This window comes from Melanerpes formicivorus, unplaced genomic scaffold, assembly GCF_026170545.1.
Source record: "Melanerpes formicivorus ecotype bairdi unplaced genomic scaffold, bMelFor1.0.p_v2 SCAF_40, whole genome shotgun sequence".
Lineage (NCBI taxonomy): Eukaryota > Metazoa > Chordata > Aves > Piciformes > Picidae > Melanerpes > Melanerpes formicivorus.
Window position 1 is genome coordinate 4,504,922 of NW_027142392.1, and position 24,102 is coordinate 4,529,023.

A 24,102-nucleotide genomic window follows, 5' to 3' on the forward strand; every position below is an offset into this window, starting at 1 on the left:
AGAAGATGATGCAAAGATTGAAAAGGATACGAAAGCCATTCAGTGAAACAACCACCACTTTACTCGTTTTTGCTAACAGTATGCTGTGAAAGAGACTTCTAAGCCTACCTAGTATAGCATTTATCATCACAACCCAACAAACATGAAACAAAGGTAGCAGCCTTCACATAGTGATCATACCATAACCATCTCCTCATCTCCAAGTTAACAAATTTCTTAGGGTTTTCTTGGCTCTACACAGAAAGTCAACCTGCAGAGACTTGCTTAATTTAGCCTAAGAATTAATCTTCAAAAGTCAGGAACATTGTGATAAATTAAGTTCAGCACACCTCACAGGCTAATTAACCAATGTGAACATCTGCAGCAATCTCTACAAGTTGAGACTAAATGTTCCAGTTAGAACTCTCCACTTGTTTTTACTTGCAGACAGTATCTATGAATGGCTATGCAGCTATTTACAGGTGCAAGGAAGAAAGGTTGAGTGACAGCAGGCTATGACTGTAGAAAGGCACAGTCAGAAAGCACACCTTATTAATTTTTTTAGAGTCCAAAACATTTTTATGCTGTGCACTGCATACCAAAGAAATTGTTCCTCTGACTACACTGTCTCCCTTATGACTGCATGACCACTAAGCCCTCAGTAACCAAACTGTATTTGTGGCAATTATGCTATTTACCTTGGGTAGTTTGCCTGGCAAGCCCATGGGGTGGCTCCAGCTGACCTACTGCTGTGGCATCAAATATGGGAGATGGCTATAAAGCACCTTGTAAAGCCTGACAGTCAGAATTTCTGCTGGGCTTACGGACAACTGAGTGCAAAAGCTGTTGTCACTTGGGAGGATGACATGGAATTACAGAGTAGGGCTTCTAAAGAAGGGGATGGAACATTACCTAATAAACCTCTAAGGCTAGTTCATCCAATACTGACTTATGTGAATGACATTTATATTTTACAACATTCTTCACTATGGTTTGGCACCTGGAAAGAGCACCATATAAACATGAAAGACTCAACAGGGTAATGAAGATTTTGCCAAGTGCATCCAAAATCTGTTTGGTCTTACTTTGGTTGCAAGGAGAAGGAAAAGCATAGAGGATTTTAGACTCCTCCTCCATTTTGGAAAAGAGTGTGTTCCATTAAAAGCATCACTAATAAGTAATACCAAACCCTAAAACTGCAGGTGAGTGACTCCTATGGCTAAAAAAAAAAGATATTTAAATCCAGATGACATGAAACATCACAGCTGCACTTTTTGATAGGTTAAGGTTAATTCATGAAGAATGAGCTGCCAATGCCTCTCACCATTTAACTTCTAATCAAGGCAGAGACACACAGGTGGCCTGTGAAGTCAATTTTCAATATCACTTTGGAACAAGGATAAAAAGTTACTTGCATGATCAGAAGTATTGACAATTCTTTTAGTGTATAGTGGCACTTTGCTCAAATAATAGAATCAGTAAGGTTGGAAAAGATCTCAAAGATCATCAGGTCCAACCTGTCACCCAACACCTCCTGACTACTAGACCATGGCTTCAAGTGTCACGTCCAATCCCTTTTTGAACACCTCCAGGGACGGTGACTCCACCACCTCCCTGGGCAGCCCATTCAATATTTCACTATAAACAGTTAATAACTGGTTCAGCTGCAAGCCAACACTCTGTGAACTAATTTTAGTTTGATTTTACATAGAGCACCTCACTCTAAGCAAACATACAAAGAATTGCTTCCAAAAAAGGTAACACACATAATTGTGATCCTGTGCCAGACTTCAGTTAAACAGAAGCCTGCATGACTTAGTGGGGGCAAGAAACTTTGACAAAGCCAAGTTTCATTTACTCACAGGACTATAACCCACATAGGCACAAACTCTTATGGACAGATGGCATGAAATTGGAATGGAATGGAATGGAATGGAATGGAATGGAATGGAATGGAATAGAATAGAATAGAATAGAATAGAATAGAATAGAATAGAATAGAATAGAATAGAACAGAACTAGAACTAGAACTAGACTGGGTTGGAAAAGACCTTCGAGATCATCAAGTCCAACCCATCACCTAACACCAACTAATCGACTAAACCAGGGCACCAAGCACCTCATCCAGTCTCTTTTTAAACACTCCCAGTGAAGGTGACTCCACCACCTCCCTGGGCAGACCATTCCAATGGCAAATCACTCTTTCTATGAAGAACTTCTTCCTAACATCCAGCCTAAACCTCCCCTGGTGCAGCTTGAGACTGTGTCCTCTTGTTCTGGTGCTGGTTGCCTGGGAGAAGAGACCAACCCCCACCTGTCTACAACCTCCCTTCAGGTAGTTGTAGACAGCAATAAGGTTTCCCCTGAGCATTCTCTTCTCCAGGCTAAGCAACCCCAGCTCTCTCAGCCTCTCCTCAAAGGGCTTGTGCTCCAGATCCCTTCCCAGCTTTGTTGCCCTTCTCTGGACACATTCCAGCATCTCAACACCCTTCCTAAACTGAGGGGCCCAGAACTGGAAGATTTCCATTAAAAAAACCCAAACAAACCAAACCCAGAAAGTTAAAAGTAAAGTTATATAGGTTTTCATAGCAATCCAGAAAGTAAGCCTCTCAATTTCTCCTTACCTGTATCAAAGCACTTAATGGAACAATCTGCCAAAGCCACAAGGAATTCTGTCCTTCTGCGAAGATTAAATGCCAAAGCCGTGCAAGGCTGCGTGGTGCGCTGAACAAGGTAAAACCTATTTGAAAGCACACATTCTCCTTGGTTCACCATGTCAAGTAACAACTTAAACCACTTTCAACATATTTCACTGAGAGAAGAAAAATAACTCAGTAGAAGGGAGCAAATAAATGACAGCTGATTATAACATATCTGAGTGCTAATGTTTTAAGACTCGGTAGAGTAAAAAGATGAATGCATCTCTGCAAGGGACAATAGCAGCTCTAGCTTATTGTAATACATAGCTCATATTAATTGATTGGTACTGTCCAAGGAATAACCAACCAATATATCAGGGGGCAGTGACTGGCTGGAAAGCAGCCCTGAGGAGAGAGACTTGGGGGTGCTGGTGGACAAAAAGCTCACCATGAGCTCTCAGTGTGCACTTGCAGCCCGCAAAGCCAATCAGATCCTGGGCTGCATCAGGAGAAGTGTGGCCAGCACGTCAAGGGAGGTGATTCTCCCCCTCTAATCAGCTCTGGTGAGACCCCACCTGGAGTACTGCATCCAGTTCTGGAGCCCCTATTACAAGAGGGATGTGGAGGTGCTGGAACATGTCCAGAGAAGGGCCACGAGGATGATCAGAGGGCTGGAGCACCTCTCCTATGAGGACAGACTGAAGGAGTTGGGGCTGTTCAGTCTGGAGAAGAGAAGACTCCGAGGTGACCTCATTGTGGCCTTCCAGTATCTGAAGGGGGCTTACAGGAAGGCTGGGGAGGGACTTCTCAGGATGTCAGGTATGGAATGGAATGAAGCTGGAGGTGGGGAGATTCAGGCTGGACATGAGGAGGAAGTTCTTCACCATGAGAGTGGTGAAACCCTGGAATGGGTTGTCCAGGGAGGTGGTCGAGGCCCCATCCCTGGAGGTATTTAAGACCAGGCTGGATGAGGCTCTGGCCAGGCTGATCTAGTGTGGGGTGTCCCTGCCCATGGCAGGGGGGTTGGAACTAGATGATCCTTGTGGTGCCTTCCAACCCTGACTGATACTATGGTTTCTGTTAAATTGCTGTCTGTTCAGTTTACAGCTACAAACTTCTGATCTTTGGGAACAGCTAACCTAATAAACTAGTATTTAAGGAGCCTGTATGAGATACTGGCTTGTAGTTTCAGCTCTGAGTGAGCCACTCTCTCTTTCCACACTCATGGAAAACTGAGGGTTAAAAGCAGCCCTGAGGCATGCTGTCCAGGCAAGTTCCATACCTCTGAATATTACAGATGTCAAGACAATTGAAAAGTCTTGATAAAAATATTCTTACCTGTTTCCACTCAAGTCAAAAACATATATATTCCCTTGGTGGTCTCCAGCAAGCAGAGAATCTCCAGAACTGTCAAAAGCCACATTCAGAAAACGTATGGTCTTTGAGTGGTATCCTTTGACACTATGAATAATGTTTACTATAACCCTGTAAAGAAACCAAGCAAGACAAGCATGCTTAGAGTAATTTTGTTATCATGTATTTCCCCAAGTCCTAGGATTAAAATGCTCTTAGCTTATGGTTTTTAACATTCTAATCATTCATGTTGTACTATAAAAATCTTCTTCCCCAAACATCACATATTTCCAATACACTAAAACACAGTCCTTCACTATGCTTGAAGGTAGGCAGGGGAATGTGAAGCAGACAGGGGAAATCCACCATTCACAATCCTCTTATGTGGATTTTCATTTGTTATCAGTGCATAACACTAACATGTAGGCCGGTGCATCATCTACCAATGAGTCTAAAAGCCCAATTCAGCACTCAGAATGCAACCTTGGCTCCTCATTATCACTGTTAAGAAACACACTAGAAAATGGTGAAGCTATGAATTGCTGTAAGGAACCATTTGTATTAGAGGTGCAGGGAAATAATTTTTAATACTGCTTCTTTTCAGTCTTCAGAAGCATAAAGGAAGCTCTTTGTACCATTATTCACCTGAGACAGCATGGAACAGTATTTACTGCGTCTTCACATTCTGTTTTTGTACTGTGCTGTGAGCATAAACTAGAGGCAAATGCAGAACTCAAGCCCATGTGCAGGCTATGTTGTAAGAGGAAGGTTTTTCCAGGAGGGAGGACATCAAGCTTGGAGGAATCTGCTACTCCTGGACATTTTGGCTGACACTGAATCATAGAACCATAGAATGCTAGGGGTTGGAAGGGACCTCCAGAGATCATTAACCCCTGCAAAACAGGACTACATAGGGCAGGTAATACAGGAATGTGTTACGCACTGGAGCACACAGAGCAAATCAATTATGTTTTACCACCATTCAGATGTAAATTCAGAGTCACATCTAAAACTGGACAGGATATTGCTAGGCTGATTAAAGACTTCAGGGCACTTGCAGAGTATTGTGATCACGGCTATATAACATGCTGATAGCTACTCAAGACACCAGTTTCTGAGACAGCAGAATATGCAACCCCACACTTGCATGCAGTTGTCAGTGTATGTTACAAAAGTATGAGTCCATCAGGTCTAGGGAGGTTCTCCTCTGTCTACTCTGCCCTGGTGAGACCACACCTGGAGTACTGTGTCCAGTTTTGGGCTCCCCAATTAAAGACAGACAGGATCTGTTGGAGAGAGTCCAACAGAGAGCTACAAGGAAGACTTGAACATCCATCTCTCCTATGAAGACTGAGAGACCTGGGGCTGTTTAGTCTGGAGAAGGCTGAGAGGGGATCTTATCAACAAGTATCTAGGGGGTGGGTGGCAAGATGAAGGTGCCAAGCTCTTTTCAGTGGTGCCCAGTGATGGGACAAGAAACCACAGGTACAAACCAGAACACAGGAGGTTCCACCTCAATACTAGGAGACACTGCTGTATGGTGAGGGTGTCAGAGCACTGGAACAGGCTGCCTAGAGAGGTTGTGGAGTGCCCTTCTCTGGAGACTTTCAAAACCCTCCTGGATGCACTCCTGAACCGTCTGCCCTAGGTGATCCTGCTTTGGCATGGGGGTTCGACTTGGTGACCTCTGGAAGCCCCTTCCAACCTCTAACATTCTGTGACTGGAAGACAAGGAAGGGCCATGCAGCTCTGGCACAGGCTAGAGATAAAAGCATTTGTACGTGATCCCGTTAAGCTCATTCTTACCTGTAATAAAAGGGCCACAAAAATACATTTTAAAGATGCTATTTTAAATTATAATTAAAATTTAGAGATGCTAGGGTCTTTAATGCCGTTATGAGAATCCACAATTCTAATTCTGAGCACACCCTGAAATATAAGTGTTTCTCAGCACAGTTACAGTGTCTTCCAGGATTTCCTCCGCACCGCTTCCTGCCTTTCAGAAGTTTCTTTGCCACTAAACCAACCCAGGAGAGTAAGAGTGGGATTTGATGGAACTGCATCCAGATTCCCCAGGTGGAACACCATGCAGACACTGCAAAGCAGCATTCATACCGCTGTTCTTCGGCTTGGGACAGAGAGCATTTACGCAGTATTTCACATTTTAATTAAACTCTGAGAGTTCACTTATGTAATTTTGTTCAGTGTGTTTAAACCCTCAAAACTACATTGGGATAACTGTCCAGCCACGTTGTGAGCACCTCTGAGCACGGAGGTTTCACAGCCTCCTTGGGGACTTGCCGCACCTTCAGTGGCAACGTTTCTTCCCATTACCTAACCAGGCAACCCCGGGCTGCTCCTCCAGCCCGCAGAAGCTGGCAGGTGAGCTCTGGCTGGCCCTGCCCACGCCGCCCCGTCCCCTCGGGATGCCCACTGCCTCGGCCTCTTCTCCGCGGCGCAGCGCTTGGGACGGCCACGGCTGCCACCGGCTCAGCACAGAGCCCCGGCCGTCCCCCGCCGCCCCCTGCCCCGGCCGTTACCCCCGCGGTGCCGCCGGGCCGGGCTTGCGGTGCCAGATGGGGCCGTGCTGGCGGCCGCCCACGTCGCAGCTCTCCATCCTCGGCCTGACGCTCCCGCGCTCGCCGCCTCCCTTCAGGACTCCTCCAACGGCCGCCGCGGCAGGGGACGCCGCGCACATGGTACAACCCGCTCCCCCTTCACCCATGGAGAGCAAGAGAAAGGAGACAGACACAACCACCCCAGCTTGCCGAGAGGTTGAACCGCCCGGCAGCCCCTGCGCCGGCCGGGAGTTGTAGTTTTCCTGTCGGGCGTCACGCCGGGCCCGGGGCGGGAATCGGGGAGCAGAGCGCGGTCAGTGACGAGTTAGTAAAGTGACCGGCCGCACCCGGAGGATGGTGGTAAATGGCTCCTTCTCAAACTGGCAACGCGTCTGTCACAAAGGGCGCTCCCCAGGGATTCAGGTTGGGTGCAATGCTCTTGAACATCATTGTAAGTGATCTGGGTTAGGGGTTCAAGTGTACCCTGGTGAAGTGTGCCGATGATACTGAACTGAGTGAGGAAGTGGACACTTCGGGAGGGACAGCCACCCTGCAAGAACACCTGGATTGGCTGGAGCAGTGGGCTAAAAGAACCTTATGAAGTTCAACAAGGACAAGTGTATGGTCTTGTGCTTGGGAAAACATAATCCAGGAGTGCAGCACAGACTGGGATCCGCCCAGCTGGGAGGTGGTTCTGTGGAAGGGGTCTGGGGGTCCTGGTGAACAAGAAACTCAGTAGGAGTGAGCAGTGGCAAAGAAAGCGATCAGAATGCTGGGTTGCATCAGTCAGGCATCACCAGCAGAGATGAAAAAGTCATCATCCCACTCAGCACTTGTGGGACATTGTGTTCAGCTTTGGTCCCTGCTGTGCCAAAAGGATGTGGACAGGTGGGAGAGGGTCCAGAGAAGGGCCACAAAGGTGATCAAAGGACTGGGAAGATGCCATATGAGGAAAGGCTGAGAGAACTGGGTTTGTTCAGCCTGGAGGTAAAAAGACTCAGGGGTGACCTTCTTACTACATTCCAGTATTTAGAGGGTAGCTACAAAGGAGAGAATGTCTTTTCACAAGGAGTCACATGAGAAAGATGAGGAGTAATGGATATGAGTTACTCCTGAGGAGATTGCTACTGGACACAGTAAGAGAATTTTTCACAGTGAGAGCAATCAGTCCTTGGAATAAACTTCCCAGGGCAGTGGGGGATTTCCCAGCACTGGACACTGCTCAGATTCAGCTGGGCAGGATGCTGGACCTGTCGTCTAGATGGTGCTTTGGTCCAGACAGCTTGGACCACGTGATCCTTGAGTTCCCTTCCAGCTTGGGATGCTGTGAAATATTTCTGCAACTTAATGCAAGAGAGCACCAGGACATTCAGTGCTCTTGTTGGGGCTTTCGCCGCTGAGAGAGTTACTGCCGCTTCACTCTTCTTTTCAACGCCCTCGCATTAGCACAGAGTACAGGCCCAGCCCGCGGGACGGCAGCGGTGACGGGAGCAGCATCACCGTCACCCAGCAACAGCGGGTCGCTGAGCCCCGCCCGCCGAGGCGGGACTTCTGCCGCTGGTCTTGCTCCGGTAGCGAGGGGCGGGGCCGGAAGTAGCGGCGGCGGCTCGGCCGAATTCGGCGGCGCCACGTCTGGTTCGGGGCTTCCCTCCCTCCCCGGGGCGGTGGCGGGAGCGGCGCGGACAGATATTCCCTAGTCTCTCAGCGGCCGGTTCGTAGCGAGGCCTCGGCGGTGACCGGGCGCGGCAACAGCGACATGTCGGACCTTGGGGACTGGTTCCGGAGCATCCCGCTGATCACCCGCTACTGGTTCGCCGGCTCCATCGCGGTGCCGCTCATCGGCAAGCTGGGCCTCGTGAGCCCCGTCTACCTCTTCCTCTGGCCCGACGCCTTCATCAACCGCTTCCAGGTACGGGCCGCACCACCGATCCCGGCGTGCCCTGCAGTGGCCGGCCATAGGAGAACCCAGCCTGGGGTGCGCTCGGCATGCTGGGAATTGCAGTGAGCGGCCGTCCTGCGGGGCGAGGGGCTGCCGTGGGGGCTGGCCCCCTCCGCTGGCCTCCGTGGTTGCATTAGGAGGGCGTCGTGCACCCAGGTAGCCCGTAGGAATGACCCGGATCACCTTCAGCAGGAACCCGGGCCTACCTTTCTGCTTAGCCTTTATAAGGCCTGCGAGCTCGGTCCCGCATTTAGCTAGTGACCTGCTTCCACAGGCCCCGAGCTTCCCACTAAAGCTGCACAAGCTGCAGTGCCTGGTCCTGCTAGGGACCCTGGGTGAGGCAGGGAGGGCTGTGGCCCATCATAAGCATTGTAGTTTGGTTTGTGTCTCATTCTGATGCCTTTTTTGGCCTAAGTATTTCTTCAAGAATTATTCTGGCTGGCACCTGTTGTTGTGTCAAGGCACTCTGTAATCATAAAACCTGTGGCTGTGACTTCAGGTGACTTGCCCGGCCTCCGTTGTGCATTTGTGTGGGCGTGACTTTGGGAGCAGGCCTTACAGGCAGGTGTGCAACCACCTTAAGCTACTCTGGAGACAGTAAGGCAGAGCTAACAAAGTGCATTTCTTCCGCCTTCTTGCTTGGAATTTGACAAAGCTTGTGTTTGGGATTGTCAATTTATGTGCCTAGGTGTGGTTGAGATAAACTCCTAAGTGAATTCCTGAGGTTTCAGATGTGCAGTGTTCAGGGCACATTAGCAAAATCAAAACTAGTCACAAACTGGACACGGTGCTTTCCTTCCATTGGGAGGTTACAGTGTTTTGATATGCATGTGTATATGGGCAGATCACCCACTGGATGAACTAAAAATGGAAGTAATGGAAAAGATCCCAACCTTTGAAAGAGAGTTTTTTTTCTATAGTTTGTCCCCCAAATTTAGTAGCTTAAATGACTGTTTTTCTCTGGTTGTTATTCATTATGAAATTGTAATATTCAAGATCCCAGGACCCTTATTTGGAATGCTTCTGCTTAAAGAGCTCGTTCAGATGTAGCCAGACATGTCCTTGCTGTATTCTGTCATGGAGTTGGCCATATTGATAGCTGGGAGGCTCTAAAGCAGGTGCTCAGAGCCGTGTGTGCTGTCTGGAACTGTACACTGAATGCTGTTGTCCAAATTCCTTGGCCTCTGTGCAGCAGTTAAGAATAGGTTCTGTATGGAAGCTTTTAAAACAGAGTAGTGTCGTTGCAAGCATATCCCTTTTGCACTGCAACAGAGATGGAAGTGATCTGGGAAGTTGTATGTGCTTCTGCTTTTCCTATCAGATTGAAACATCAGAGTAAAAGCTGCTGAAGCAGCAATATTTGATACTTGGGCTATTTTTAATCTCCTCTTTGATCTTTCAAGTAATTGATAATGAATGGAAACAAGACATGTGCATATGAGTTCCTTCTGCGCTCTCTAAGTGTATCTTTCTCTTTTGATGTGGACAGATATGGCGGCCGATAACTGCAACTTTCTTCTTCCCAGTGGGACCTGGAACAGGATTTCTCTACTTGGTGAATTTGTATTTCTTGTATCAGTATTCATCACGATTAGAAACAGGTATGTTATCCATTACATTGTGTGCACATACTGAGCTCTGCCTGGAGCTGACAGAGCTTTGTTTGTGGTGTTGGGGTTGTGGCCGATTCAGACAAAGTTGTGAGAAAGGCAGCTCACCTCTGCTCACTTATGCTGATCAATAGGAAATTGCTCTGAAAACTGATTTTCAGTGACTGGCTTCTTCCCTTTGGCAGGGAGCTTGTTCATTTAGAGTCTGAACTTGATACTTCTTTCAGCAGGGGGTTCTGGTGCTTTTAGTTGTTGGGTTTCAGGAAATGAGGGATGGAAATTGAAAGATCATCTTAGCTTTTGTTTTCTTGTGTCCAATGTGCTTTAATGTGGCAGCATGATGGAAAGGTGAGGACAGGCTGAGGGAGCTGAAGTTACTTAACTTACAGAAGGCTCCAGGCAGACCTAATAGCAGCCTTCCAGTACCTGAAGGAGATGTACAAGAAGGCTGGAGAGGGACTGTTTTCAAAGGCCTGTAGTGATAGGATGAGGGGCAATGGTTTTAAATTAGAGAAGAACAGATTCAGATTGGATGTTGAGAACAAGTCTTGTGGCAGAGAAGAGTTTCCTGGTGAACCTGTCAGCCAGAGAAAATGTGGAAACCTTTTTGAGTTGTAAGAAGAGTAGCAGGGAAAGAGGAGTGGTGCCAGGTTGTCTGATTGGTTTCTTAGTGAAAGTAAATAGTAGTTTTAATAGCTAGGAGTGGTTCCTCCTTCTCTTTGAGCCATTCTGCAGTAGCTTATGAGCATGAGAGTACTGGCAGTTATGACACTCTCCTGTGCAAAGCTATGTGTAGTAAGATGAATATATGCAAATCATAAGACATCTCTGCCTGTACATACACTTACAAAATGCTCTAACTGTCTGTGCTGTGGCCAGAGTCACATGGAAAGAAGTAAATTCTTTCATCAGTACGTTTCCATTTCTGCTGTACAATGTATCTGGATATTTTACCTGGGAAGTCTGCTGTGGTGATGTTTGTCTTGGTGCATTTTTTCCATATTAGAGTCATTTTAATGGGTAAAAAATATTTTTTTGGTTAGGCTGATCCTTCCTCTCTACAAAGAAGTTTTGAATCCTTCTGAAGGTGGGAGGTGTAAATGTTGCTGAAGTCAGTGTATGACTATGCCTCCTTTTGTCTGTGAAACTGGAAGAAGGGAAGCTTCTACTTTTAGAGTTGTGAGTTTTGAGCTTATGCTGGTGTATGCACACTGGTGTGGCGTGCTAGGTTCAGATTGAGCTGTCAAAGGAGAGTGTGGCTTTGTTTTGTTTCTGTTGGAAAAGAACATAACAGATACCGACAGAGAGACCAGGTTGTGCAGAGTTCACTCCCCAGCAGTACAAATGATGGGTTCATGAGTCTGCAGCTCTTCCCCAATGACTGAGTTATACCTAGCACCCTACTAAAGGACTCAGTGGATTAGAGCTCATCTTGGTCCTGTGCTGAGCTCTTTGGCAGTCTATAGCTCAGTTTTCTTAGATACTCATTTGAAAGTCAGCTTAAATAGTTTGTCTAATATTCCTGTTAGTAATCTCCTAGATAATGAGAAATGAAAATCTTCAAGGGAAGAATACTTGCTTTGATTTATTCCTTTTCTGAAGGAGTTAATTATGCTGGAGTTTCTACAAGATTAGTCAACTTCATCTTCTTATTTGCTTCCATCAGTAAGGAAATAAGTCTGGTTTATGTAGCTCTCCAATTTCAAAACTTTCCCAAAGATTTACCACTCCTCATGTGTAAATTGCATGGCTGAACTGGGTTATTTTACATCTATTAAAATACCAGTTTTGTTTTACGTGGTCTGAGTTAACTCCAGTTAACTAAAATGCTAATGCTTAAAAGTAGATTTTCTTTCTTTACTTTTTTGGAGACTTACAAAGTAGTTGTAGGAAGCCAAATAGTGCTAACATGAAGCAGTGGCCTTCTTTGTAGGGAATCTGGTGATTAATTTATAGTGCATCATTCACCTTGTTCTTGGTGCACACTTTGTCCCTGAGTGGTTTGTGTCTGTTTCAGCAGCATTGTGAGGTTCTTAGACTAGACTAGAATTAACCAGGTTGGAAAAGACCTTTGAGATCATCGAGTCCAACCTTTTCCTTGCCTGTGTGGGACAGCGTGGTAGTTCAAAGGAGTCTTGTTCAGGTTCTGAGGCCCTTGGCAGCCTTTTATTGCAGTTTGCAAGAGTGAGAGCTTAACAACTTTCATGTTTGCAAGGAGTTGTTAGGGTTTTTGATTTTTAACCCTTCCTCTCTGCCAAGTCACAAATTCAACTGGGTATTTAAGATGATTTCACTCAGTATGACCTGCAGGGAATGTTACTTTTTGGTTTTGTGGGGCTTTTGTTTGTTTGCTTGTTTCATTTCCCCTGTCCTGAAAGAAATGGTGCTTGAAATGGGAATTTAGGCAAGCACTTCAGCTTAGGAGAAGCAACAGAATGTGCTGTACATCTGTACCCTCCTTGTCATGTATGTTAATTTTTCTGGAGTGTATCTCTTGAGTAGGTGATGTAAAAAGGATGCAATTTGCCTAAGCAAGGTCTGGTTTTCACATGACTTAATCATTAAACATGGTGTTCCTGCTTTTGCTGTGCAAGTGTATTTCCCTGTGTGCTTCTTATGAAGGCTGGGGTCCAATTCCAATTTGAAGTCTTTTGATGTTAAACCCACTTGGTGTGTCCTTTTGTAAATAGAGCTGCTGTGTGTGCACTTAATGCAGTAGGCTGAATCTCTTTTTTGGGGGTGCCTCTTGTAAGGCCATTTAAAAATAAGCTGCAGACTGCATGTGGGGTAATTGTTAATAATTAAGCTTTTCTTAGGCTCTTACCAAAAAAGTCTCATTTTTTTACCAAGATTTCAGTACTGTTCCTAACAATTCTTTTTATTTATAGGGGCTTTTGATGGAAGGCCAGCAGATTACATGTTTATGCTCCTGTTTAACTGGATCTGCATTGTTGTATCCTTTTGTTCCTCACCAGTCTTTCACAATATTTTGGTTCTCCTGGTTCTGGTCTCTGAACACATTTCAGGAAGATTTTAGCAACTCACAGTTTTAAAATGTAGCAAATGTGCACAGGTGAGCTGTTAGTTTTCCTGGAAATGTAGTGAGTAGCTTACAGGGAGGATACTAATGAAATGTGCTACCACAAGGGACTAGAGTTCTGCTTATGTGAAGTTCAGCTCATGCTACATGAGCTTCCATGGTGTTTCCTAAATTGCTTCACTTAACCACTCCTGTGGATTGCTGCATGTGCTCAGAGTGAATTTAGTGTGGTTAAGCTGCCATGTGCAGACAGGTCTGACCTCTGCCTTTCTTGGACCTAGAAATTCTGGGGTATCTCACAGAGAGATCTTCTGCCTGCTGAGCATGTGAAAGCAGTGTTGTGATATGGTCCTTTTGGAAACCAAGTTTCCCATAATCCAGCAGTGTACCTATGCAGCAAAGGTAGCCACTGGGCTGCATAAGGCAGAAGATTGCCAGCAGACTGAGGGAGGTGATTACTTCTCTGCTCAGGCCTTGTGAGAAATATGGGTTGGGCTGCATCCAGTTCCAGATTCCCTGGTACAAGAGACATGGACATACAGGAGTAAGTCCAGTGAAGGGTCATGAAGATGACTAAAGGGCTAGAGCATCTGTCACTTGAGGAGAGGCTGATAGAGCTGGTATTGTGCAGCATGAAGAACAGGAGGTGTTTTACCAATGTGGATTAGTACCTTAGTTGGGAGGGAGTAAAGGAAATTGAGACTTCTCTCAGTTATGCTCAGTGGTGTCATCGGAGAGAACAGGCATGCAGTGAAGCACAGAAAGACCTTTGTTATGGTTGAACACTGACACGGGCTGCTAGGAGAGGTTGCTGTGCTCCATCCTTGGAGATGCATTCTGTCTGTGCTGCTGCTACCTCCTTGTAGCAATGTGCAGTGGCACAGCATGTGGGAAACAGAGTGGTGACATCAGCATGAACCAGATACAGCCAGGAAAGCTAGTGTAAATGCTATCACCTTTATCAATAGGTTAATTTCTCTCTAGTCACATTCCATTGTATGGATGGATTTGCTATTCCTCCTAGTCTGTTGAGCCACAGCAGTAACTAGGAAAACTCTGGATTTCATAGTATCAGTCAGGGCTGGAAGGGACCACAAGGATCATCTAGTTCCAACTCCCCTGCCATGGGCAGGGACACCTCACACTAGATCAGGCTGGACAGAGCCTCATCCAGCCTGGGCTTAAACACTTCCAGGGACGGGGCCTCAACCACCTCCCTGGACAACCCATTCCAGGGCTTCACCACTCTCATGGTGAAGAACTTCCCCCTCATGTCCATCCTGAATCTCCCCACCTCCAGCTTCATTCCATTCCCCCTAGTCCTATCACTTCCTGAGAAGTCCCTCCCCAGCCTTCCTGTAGGCCCCCTTCAGATACTGGAAGGCCACAATAAGGTCAGCTCGGAGCTTTCTCTTCTCCAGACTGAACAGCCCCAACTCCTTCAGTCTGTCCTCATAGGAGAGGTGCTCCAGCCCTCTGATCATTTACTTATGTTGTTGAGAAAACCATCAGCTTCATTGTAATTGCAGGTCGTTGACTGAGCTATTAGATGGATCTGAGTGGGACCTGACTTTCAAACTGGTGATTTAAAAAATTCCAGTTGCTTGTTCCCTCTGTGATGTAAGCAGCAACCTGGATGCATGCTCTGGAAAAACGCTTGGTGGCCATCATGAACTGTTAAAAGCATTCTGATTACAGCAGAATTCTTCAGCAATTGTTTCTACTCAACAGTTACTATAGCAAGTAGATCCTTCAGGTTCCAAAGTAGGAGAGCAGTATTAAAAGCCTGCATTGATGCCCTTCAAGAAGTTATTCTCTGTGACTCACTGACAGTCTAGTGATACATTTTTTATTGTGATCTGCTGTTTCTTTAATTAGGAACCCAACATTTTAATCTTAAAGAAAAACCCCAAAACTAATGGAAGAATCCAGCTGTTAAACTTGTACCATGCTTTTATGCAAGGCCTGCTTGTTTTGTTGTGGAGGGAAGACCAGTGTATTATCTTGGGGTAATGACTTGAGGTGGTGGCTTGAAAGGCTACTGAAAAGCAGTTATTGAAACCAAGTGTTTAAGTCTCTAGATCATTGGAAGTTTTGCATTTTTCAGTGGTTAACTTAATTCTACCTAGGAACATTGCTTTAATTTGAAACATTAAAGGCCTTTGCAGGTGTATTTGGGGTGTGTGCAGCTTTTTATCACTCCAGTCTATCAGGTTTTGCTGCATTTTCCTTAACGGTGCAATGACAGATAACTGGCTTGGCAATGGATATGCAGGTAAGTGCAGTGCAGTTTCTTAGTCAATTTATGGAACTTTCTGGGCTATTTAATGATTTTAGAGAAGGTGTTATCAGCATAACTGTACAACATTGTTAACCTATGCTTGTTTACTTTGTCCCAAAATGGACTGCTGTGTGTTAGTTTTTCAGTTTGGGTTAGCAAACAATCCTGGATCTGACTTTGTCACTTGTAACCTAGTTAGGGTGGCAGGGAGTGAAAACTGTCTCTGTGCAGTCAGGAAGTGTCCAACCTATTACTGAAATGGACACAAGATGTCACCTGTGTACAGTTTCTTCTGATTAATGTGGTGCTGCAGTCTTATCTAAAAACAATTCTTGGGTTCACTGGTCTTCTCAAATTACTCACCAGCAGATCTTGCTGTGAAAAAGGCAGCTTCACATTCAGATCAGAACTGTAAAGTGGAAAAGTTCTCAGAAGGGTGATGAAAATAGCAGTCTAAAGAACCAGTTTCAATGAGAGAGTTCTTATCTCACTGTGACCGTTTGAGGCTGTGCCTTTAAGAAAGGGACAGTGCTGGGACACTCTGGCTGAATGTCTCAACCCACCACACTCCCCCCAGTATTACAGGGGGAAATAGGGGAATGTTTTTTTGGACATAAGAGAGTACAAAATAACTGCATGGCTTCAGCCTGCCCTCTGCTGTTCTCTCCTTGTCTCATTCTGTCCTTATCCACCACATGTACCAATATCTCAAAGATTATCTACAGTATTATCTTAGCATTTATTATCTCGCTTACCAGGCTCCCCTGGTAGACAAAAACAGTCATCATGCATCTGCAGTCAGGGCTGAGTTCTGTTAAGGGCTGTCCATAAATTTGCACTTAGAGGTTTTGGTTTTTTTTTGTCTGAAGAAGATGACACGGAAGTCTTCAAAAGCATGCTGAAGAAGTCACTTACCTGTTGTGTGAATTTTAGACTGATTGTGTTGATTTGCTTAGGTTGGAGTGAGTGTGTTTGGGTTAGTGCCCTGGGTTGTGAATGGAAATTATTGTGGCAGAAGTATGTTCCGAAGACTGCTGTAGGTATGCTTACCAAGCAACTGGGAGCAGAGCTTGTGGCAGCTGCTCTTCCACTTGGGGCAGTTTGGAGCCTTTTACTTTGGAGGGACCTGCAGAAGAGAACGATCAAGTAGATGATCCTCCTGACCTTTCTCAGTAGCTCACACGATGGCAAAGATTCAGAGACATTCTTTAAGGATTTTGGTGCTGTATTATGCTTACAAAACATTTTTGAAGCCTATAGCTCCTGCTGTCTCTTTCTCCATGAAAGTGCTGGTAACGTTTTGCCTTTTGTTTTTAACATTGCAGTTGCTGATGATTCCACTGATCATGTCAGTACTGTATGTGTGGGCCCAGCTGAACAGAGACATGATTGTATCGTTTTGGTTTGGAACAAGATTTAAGGTATGTCACACAGGATATTGGAAAGGTTTCATGTGAAAGGTTCAGGGGTGAAATAAAAGTGTTTTGCCATATTTGATGTCCCATGCTTTCACATTGCTCTATGCTCCTTGAGATGCAGCAAAGACAGAATTGTTTGTCATCTTCTGTACAGTGCCACCCAGTGTGGCTTTACTGAAGAGATGCCCTTGGCAACTGAAGTTCTTGGTCTGAAAAGAGGAAAAAACTCCTGATAGATTAAGCAGTTAAAAAGCTGAATGTAGTGACACCATAGGGAGAAAATGTTGGTATTTTAAATCACTCTTTCTTGTATCGCAGTATAACTAAGGTTGGAAGAGACCTCGAGAATCATCGAGTCCAACCCATCACCACAGACCTTATGACTAGACCATGGCACCAAGTGCCATGTCCAATCCCCTCTTGAACGCCTCCAGGGATGGTGACTCCACCACCTCCCTGGGCAGCACATTCCAAAGGCCAACAACTCTCTCAGTGAAGAACTTTCTCCTCACCTCGAGTCTAAACCTCCCCTGGCGCAGCTTGAGACTGTGTCCCCTTGTTCTGGTGCTGGTTGCCTGGGGGAAGAGACCAACCCCTTCCCGGCTACACCCACCCTTCAGGTAGTTGTAGAGGGCAATGAGGTCTCTCCCCTGAGCCTCCTCTTCTCCAGGCTAAACAATCCCAGCTCCCTCAGCCTCTCATAGGGCTGTGCTCAAGGCCTCTCCCCAGCCTTGTTGCCCTTCTCTGGACACGTTCAAGTGTCTCAATGTCCTTCTTAAACTGAGGGGCCCAGAACTGGACACAGTACTCAAGGTGTGGCCTAACCAATGCGGAGTACAGGGGTACAATGACTTCCCTGCTCCTGCTGGCCACACCATTCCTAATGCAGGCCAGGATGCCATTGGCCTTCTTGGCCACTTGGGCAAGATGCCCTTGGCAACTGAAGTTCTTGGTCTGAAAAGAGGAACAAACTCCTGATGGATTAACCAGTTAAAAAGCTGAATGTAGTGACACCATAGAGAGAAAAATGTTGGTATTTTAAATCACTCTTTCTCGTGCAGCCTCAGCTATTTCAGCCTGATCTTGTGGTGAAAACTCTCGATCATTGTTTCCAGTCCTTTTCAAAATCAGAAATACTAGGACTTTATTTCAGGTGTAAGCTTGCTGTAGAACAGAGTGCCAAAGATAGATTTATTTATAATGCTTAAATGAGTGTGATTTGTCTAAAAATCTTAGTGGTTGCTCAGTTTGGGGTATTCTACCTTGTTGGGTAGTGTCTGCTTAAGTTAGTTTGTGTAATGCCTAAAAACATTGAGATTATAATCATGCTTATTAATGCAGTGGCAAGTGGAGCAGATTTATGTTCTCACCTTGTACTTCTGTCTCCATTGCATTCTTTTTCAGGCTTGTTACCTTCCATGGGTTATTCTGGGATTCAACTACATCATTGGTGGATCGTATGTATTTACTTACATGGCAAATTTGAAGCTCTAAATGCTTTTACAGCCATCAGACTTACCACTGAGTTTAGAAGCTGTAGTAAAACAAGAGGCTTAAAGCTGTATAATCTGACTGATAATTTTCAGTGTCCCAGGATGGTCACTTATAAAAGCAGAGAGATGTGCGTGTGGGAACTAGAGAATGGAGGTGAGGGGAAAGTAGTAAGAGTTTGGTTTCTTTTCTAGTGATTAGGTACTGCACAGTAAAGTGTAAGTGTACTGCGCAGTAAAGAAAGGTGTCATCCCAGTTACAACTGCTTTTAGAAACAAATTTAGCTGCATTCTGATAGTGCTGGTACTTCTTGCCCTCACAGCCTTGCCCAACATGATGTTTTTCCAACTTGTGAAACGAGGAGAACTATCAACAGCAAGTCCACATTAGCACTTGCTGAATTTGTTGGTCTGTGTTGGGTTTTTCTGACTAAACCCCACGATGCAGCAATCCCCACTCTGCAGGGTCTTTCTCATTGGTGCCTTGCATTGGTTGGAGCCACTTGGTGTCGCTGTAACACAGTTAGTGACCATAATAATGATGTGGTTGATTTATGAAAGGAGGAGCTAGTACAGCAAACCCAAATTCCCTCTTCTGGCTGTGCCTCCTCCTGACTCATCTGTCACTTGAGAGCTGCGTGCTGTTGGATACCTGCTGTTTCTATGCATGACAGAAGACACTCAAGGGGCTCCATTCAGCAGTGGTTTTTGCAAAACTGGGAACAAAACAGCTCAGTACAGCAGGAGACAGGTTGTCCAGTGAAAACAGCAGTAACTTCTCAAGCTCCACCAACTATTATTTTAGACACTAATAGCTGTACGGTCTAATTCCCTGATGTAAACAAGTATTTAATTGCATTTTCAGTCCAGACTGTAGGGAAGGCTTGGAAGGGAGTGTGGAACAGCCTGTTGGTGTGTTGGCACTGAAGGCTGGCCCTTCTAAAGAAGTGGCTGCAAAATGCTGAGGGAAGGGAAATATTTGTGGTTCACAGTCCCATCAATGCTCATGGCAGGTGAACAGTAGTAGCTGGTGGAAGATGATCATTTGTTTGTTTCCAGAGAAGGCAGCATGTGAAACAATTCTTTTTCTTTTGCCTTGCAGAGTCATCAATGAGCTAATAGGAAATCTGGTTGGACACCTGTATTTCTTCTTAATGTTTAAATATCCAATGGATTTGGGAGGAAGGAATTTTCTGTCCACACCTCAGTTCCTGTAAGCTGGCTTTTATCGTTTAGCTCACCGTTTCTTTCGTCCAATTTTCTGTATTGTTCCTCACACAAACATTTGCTGGGCTTGTGAAATGTCAAGCACTTTGCTAAATCAATCTGCTTCAGACTCTCATATTTACCATGCTGCTGAGTCATCAGAGATGTTGAGTTTCTTGTAAGTGGCCCCACATGAGAGTTCTCTGCCACCCCTATGGGTGACTCGTGTCCTTTGCCCGCTCTTAGGAGAGAGTAACAGCAGCAGCTGTGTTAGTCAGTCAAACTGTAGTAAAGAGAACTCCCTAACAATTATCACATCATAAAAAATAGTCTTCTCCTGTAAATTATCTTTTTATCTGTGTTTCCATGTATTATTACAGTAGCTACCAGTTCAGCAACCTGTAGCAATAATAGGAGTCAGTTGTAGACTTGTTCAGAACTTAAGTGCGTATTCAGCCCCCTGGACTGAGACTACAGGTCATGGTTTCTGAGAAGCTTTTTCTTGTGATCTCTTAATTATTTTGACACTGAAATACTGTGCTCAGCAGCCAAAGTTTGTAGCTTCAGTTTCCCTTGTTCTCATTGTTTTAGCAACTCAGTTAACCCTTTTGGTAGCATAAATTGTTAATTAGAAGATGCAGAGTTGAGTTACAGCTACACTACCTGTACAAGTTTCAATCAGTAAGGAAGCTTTATATTCTACTTTTGTGTTTGCAAGCTCTTATGGTAATTTTCTGTAGAGATTAGAAGAGAATGTCTTCTAAAAATGTCTTTCAGTGTCATAACAGCTGTGATACTGCCCTCAGTCTTGTTGATTATGTGCAATTCTCTTGATGCTGTGTGTTTAATTTATACTTGAGAGTGAAGAACAGAAGTACAGCAAACATCTTCACAAAGAGAGAAATTCTGCCTTTGCACTATAGTGTTTTGTTCAAAAAAATATGCTGTGATGACTACAGATCCCTTGAATACAGTGAGAACTTTTGTTCTACACAGAATTGGTTTTCCTGCAGAAAGGAAAACGGGTTTTATCCTGAGCCTCAGATTTTAGTGGTCAAATTCAGCAAGGGTTTGCGGGAGCTCAGTGTAGCTATTGTGGAGCTGAAGTGACTCTGCATTGATGGCACCTCCTGCAAAACGCTAAAGCTGTACTTTGGGTCACTATGTTTAGGTGGTAGTTTAAGTTGGATGGCCCCTGTTTGCTCTGTCCAGGTCACCTGAGCTTGATTTCAGACAAGCAAGATGCTTGAGCCTGTTTCCCTTAGTCTCTTTGGTCCTCAGTAATGTTTACTTGGAGAGCAGTAGGATGGTTAGATGCTGTGATAAACAGGAGTTCTGCAGCTACTGAAGAGAGAGAGATGCTCAGGAGTTAATTGGATTTTATTTTTATTCCCCCTGAATATAAGGGAGCTAGGTTAGGGGAATTAAGTCTGTACCACAGCATTTATTCTCAACAGTGAGCCTCTTTTTATAGCGTGTTTTTCCCCTCTGTTTGGATTCTCGTATCTAACCACATCCCAGAGAGGGAAGTTGCCCAGAATTCCTATTTCTGAGTGTGCTTAGATTTGGACAGAATTCTGAAGTACTCTTCTGGAAGGCCACTTTTTTTGCAGAGTTTAACAACTAAAGGCATAGTGCATGGAAGATTTATCTGGTGTTTACTCCCAAGGTACAGCTGTTTCTCAAACTCTCCCTCTCTTCTGGCTTCTCCTAGGTACCGCTGGCTGCCAAACAGGAGAGGAGGAGTGTCAGGATTTGGTATCCCACCTGCTAGCATGAGAAGAGCTGCAGAAGATCAGCAGGGTGGTGGAAGACACAACTGGGGTCAAGGTTTCCGGCTAGGTGACCAGTGAAGAGCTCCTGCCCTTGGAAAACAGCGACTTTGATTTTAATTGGACATAGGACCGACCCTTCCTGGTGCAGAGCATGCTTAAGAACTGAACTCTGTTGGATTTAACTGATTGGAAAGAATGTTTCTGGTTCAAGAGAAAATTAAGAACTCCAGAAGGGAAAAATGTAGATCTTGCTCCAGGTTAGCCAGTAGTGTCCAATTTGATTCTGCCACTGAAAAAAGCCTTCTTTATACAGTATTGTCTGTCTGTCACAACAGGCATCCATTATGCCCTCTTGTTCCCTGATGTGATGGAACAAGCTAATGGTGTTCTGTCTCGCCTGGTATGTTAAAAGCTTCATTAACCGTGGTAAGGTAAGAATCCAGTGTGAGGCAGATGGATCAAACTAATCCCAGAGTCTAGGAAGACAACTTTTTCCATAGCTGTGCTTAAGTCCCAGGGTCTTTGGGAGCATTAAGTGATCTCTCTCTGCTGCGTTGATCAAAGTGCAAATGTTTAATTTCCGTTGTTGCGCTGTGTTCTGAGGAGAGTTTTTTCTTGCCATGCAGCATTTGTCCTACCTGCTACAGCGTGAGTTGGGCAAGACTTAAGGGTAAGAGGGCTTTGGTTTGAAATGGCAATAACAGATATTCACAGGATTGCAATCTCTGTAAATGGCATGTTACAAGGCTTGCTCTGTTTAAACTGAAATAATACGGCTTTTCTTTTTTCCCCTGAGGTGTGTGAATTCTCTTGGCTTCAAGGTTTCTCTTTTGATTGCAAAACTGAATAGCACAAATACTGCTTAAACTAGAGAAGGTAACATATCATCGTGGTCAATGTAAAGGGTACTGACTGCAGCCTTGTTTGTTAACTGAATCTTCAGCTTTCTCTTAAAAGCTTTAAGACATCAAAGAATCAAAGCTGGGAGGAAACCTTTCCAGGGTCAGGATACAGTAGAACAGATTGCTTTGCTACAGAACTTAATTGTCAAATGAGGCATCTTGTTCACTGTTTATTAAGATCTGTACTTTTTTGGTAAAACTCTTTTTTTTTTTACATGGAAAAGGGAATGATTCTGTACAGTAGTTTTCTTCATGGGTTCCTGTGAGCAGAGCACAGGGCAAAGATCCAGGAAGCTGTTAGTAGCTTGTTGCTGGCTCACCACATGGACTTGAGCAAACTTCTTCATTGATCTCAGTTTTTCCAGCTGTAAGGAGGACTCATGCATGTCTCTTCGTCCTGAAAAGGTAGCTGTCCTCAACTCCCCTAGGTGGGTGCCACTAAGTGAGCAAGGTAGGATTAGGTTTCACATTAATGACAACACTTAAGCTAGGAATGCATTACTCTGAGCTCAACTAAGACTTTTACATTGGAATATCACAGAATCATAGAATGTTTTGCTTTGGAAGGGACCTCTCAAGGTCATCTGCTCCAACACCCCTACAATAGGCACAGATATCTTCAAACAGATCAGGTTGCTCAGAGCTCTGTGCAGCTGGACCTCAAACATTTCCAGGGATGGGGCTTCTAGCACCTGTCTGGGCAGCCTGTGCCAGTGTTTCACCACCTTCATCATAAAAATGTCCTTCCTTATATCTAGTCTAAATCTAAAATCTAGTTGCTCACTTTTTGTTTTATAGTTGCAAGAAGAAGAACATTGTCACTAAGATGAGATTCAAGTCTCTTGACCAAATTTTGCTGTACCATTTGTCTTTTGACAGGGTAGGTAGTGCACAGAAAGCCGTTCTGCCCCAGCTTGGGTATCTCAGGTATCTATAAGTAGGCAAAGTGAATCTAGGCCAAAAACATTTTTATTCCTACTTTTTCTTCACTAAACCCAGATTCTGAAGGTTTAAAAACATGTAAATACTACATGATGTGAAAGTGAGTGGAAAATAAGCAGTCGGACTGGAAGTTCTCAGTTGGCTTGCTTGAAAAAAAACCATGCATGCTCCATTCCTTCCCTGCAGCTCCAGTTTGTTGATTTGGCTTGTGGAAAAATATAGAACACTGGTAATGATCATATTGTGTGCTTAGGTTTTACAGGAGCCTGGAATTCAGAAATCACCTGCCATTTCTATCTATTCAGTGATGAGTTTTAAAGATGCTTTTGTCTCCTTGTATAGAACGGTAGGTAGAAAAGAGGACTGCAGTGTTGCAAACACTAGTCTGTCATTGACCAACAGCTGCTGTTGTTGACTTGAAAAGTCTGAAACCCATCATTTTTTATAGGAGTCATGATGCAGCTGGTCTTCTAATAATGGTAATCTCCCTGTCTCTCCAAAGCATTTGTCTTCATTTTGAGTCAGAGCTTCTAAGTGAAGATGTCACTCAGCTAATACCCTGCACACTCAAATTGCAGAAAATCTTCATGCAGAAGGCCAGAAGGAAGCATGGCAGAAGATACTGTCCTGGCCTAGTGGGTCTTGCCTTCTCATACATCCTCCTTCTCTAAATGAAGAGGAAAAGGTTTGCAAGGAAAATAGACTTCTGATAAGTCTTGATTAATTTTTGAGCTGCTTCATGTCTATTTCCCGTGGTTTGAAAATTCACTTCAGAATTCCATGTTAGGAGCTCAGTTGTTCGTTTCTCACTTGCCTCTTGACCTGCAGCAGTGTTTGTCCTCCAGCATAGACTGACAATGGCAGTCTCTCGTTAAATGAGTACCTCCTTTCTTACTTTGTACAGATAACTTCCCTTTTTGTAATCAGTTTTTGTTGGCAAAGTTTTAAATTAAAGTTTTAATCTCTGTTA

General features: G+C 44.7%; 2 protein-coding genes across 3 annotated transcripts in view; one reads left to right on the plus strand and one right to left on the minus strand.

Annotated features, from left to right (window-relative positions):
• TBC1D31 (TBC1 domain family member 31) overlaps positions 1 to 6,594 on the minus strand; it is a 29,377-nt gene extending 22,783 nt beyond the window's left edge. For both annotated transcript variants that reach the window (XM_068158619.1, XM_068158618.1), the window contains exons 1-3: positions 6,512 to 6,594; positions 3,957 to 4,103; positions 2,604 to 2,719 (exon numbers count right to left, since the gene is read on the minus strand). In XM_068158619.1, the coding sequence (XP_068014720.1) occupies positions 2,604 to 2,719; positions 3,957 to 4,103; positions 6,512 to 6,588 (340 nt within the window). In that variant the 5' untranslated portion in view covers positions 6,589 to 6,594. The remainder of the gene's footprint in view (positions 1 to 2,603; positions 2,720 to 3,956; positions 4,104 to 6,511) is intronic.
• A 1,523-nt stretch (positions 6,595 to 8,117) lies between these two features.
• Positions 8,118 to 24,102, plus strand: DERL1 (derlin 1). Its single transcript, XM_068158620.1, has 8 exons — positions 8,118 to 8,438; positions 9,958 to 10,069; positions 12,967 to 13,031; positions 15,367 to 15,393; positions 16,725 to 16,820; positions 18,222 to 18,274; positions 19,410 to 19,520; positions 21,228 to 24,102. The coding sequence occupies exons 1-8, from the start codon at positions 8,286 to 8,288 to the stop codon at positions 21,364 to 21,366; spliced, it is 756 nt and encodes a 251-aa protein (XP_068014721.1). The 5' UTR covers positions 8,118 to 8,285; the 3' UTR covers positions 21,367 to 24,102.

Bases quoted from the DNA above. Each gene is read 5' to 3' on its own strand.
- DERL1 (XM_068158620.1), top strand. From the start codon at position 8,286: ATGTCGGACCTTGGGGACTGGTTCCGGAGCATCCCGCTGATCACCCGC. The intron at 10,070-12,966 runs GTATGTTATCCA...TTTTATTTATAG, and splicing joins TTCATCACGATTAGAAACAG to GGGCTTTTGATGGAAGGCCA. The intron at 16,821-18,221 runs GTATGTCACACA...ATTCTTTTTCAG, and splicing joins GGTTTGGAACAAGATTTAAG to GCTTGTTACCTTCCATGGGT.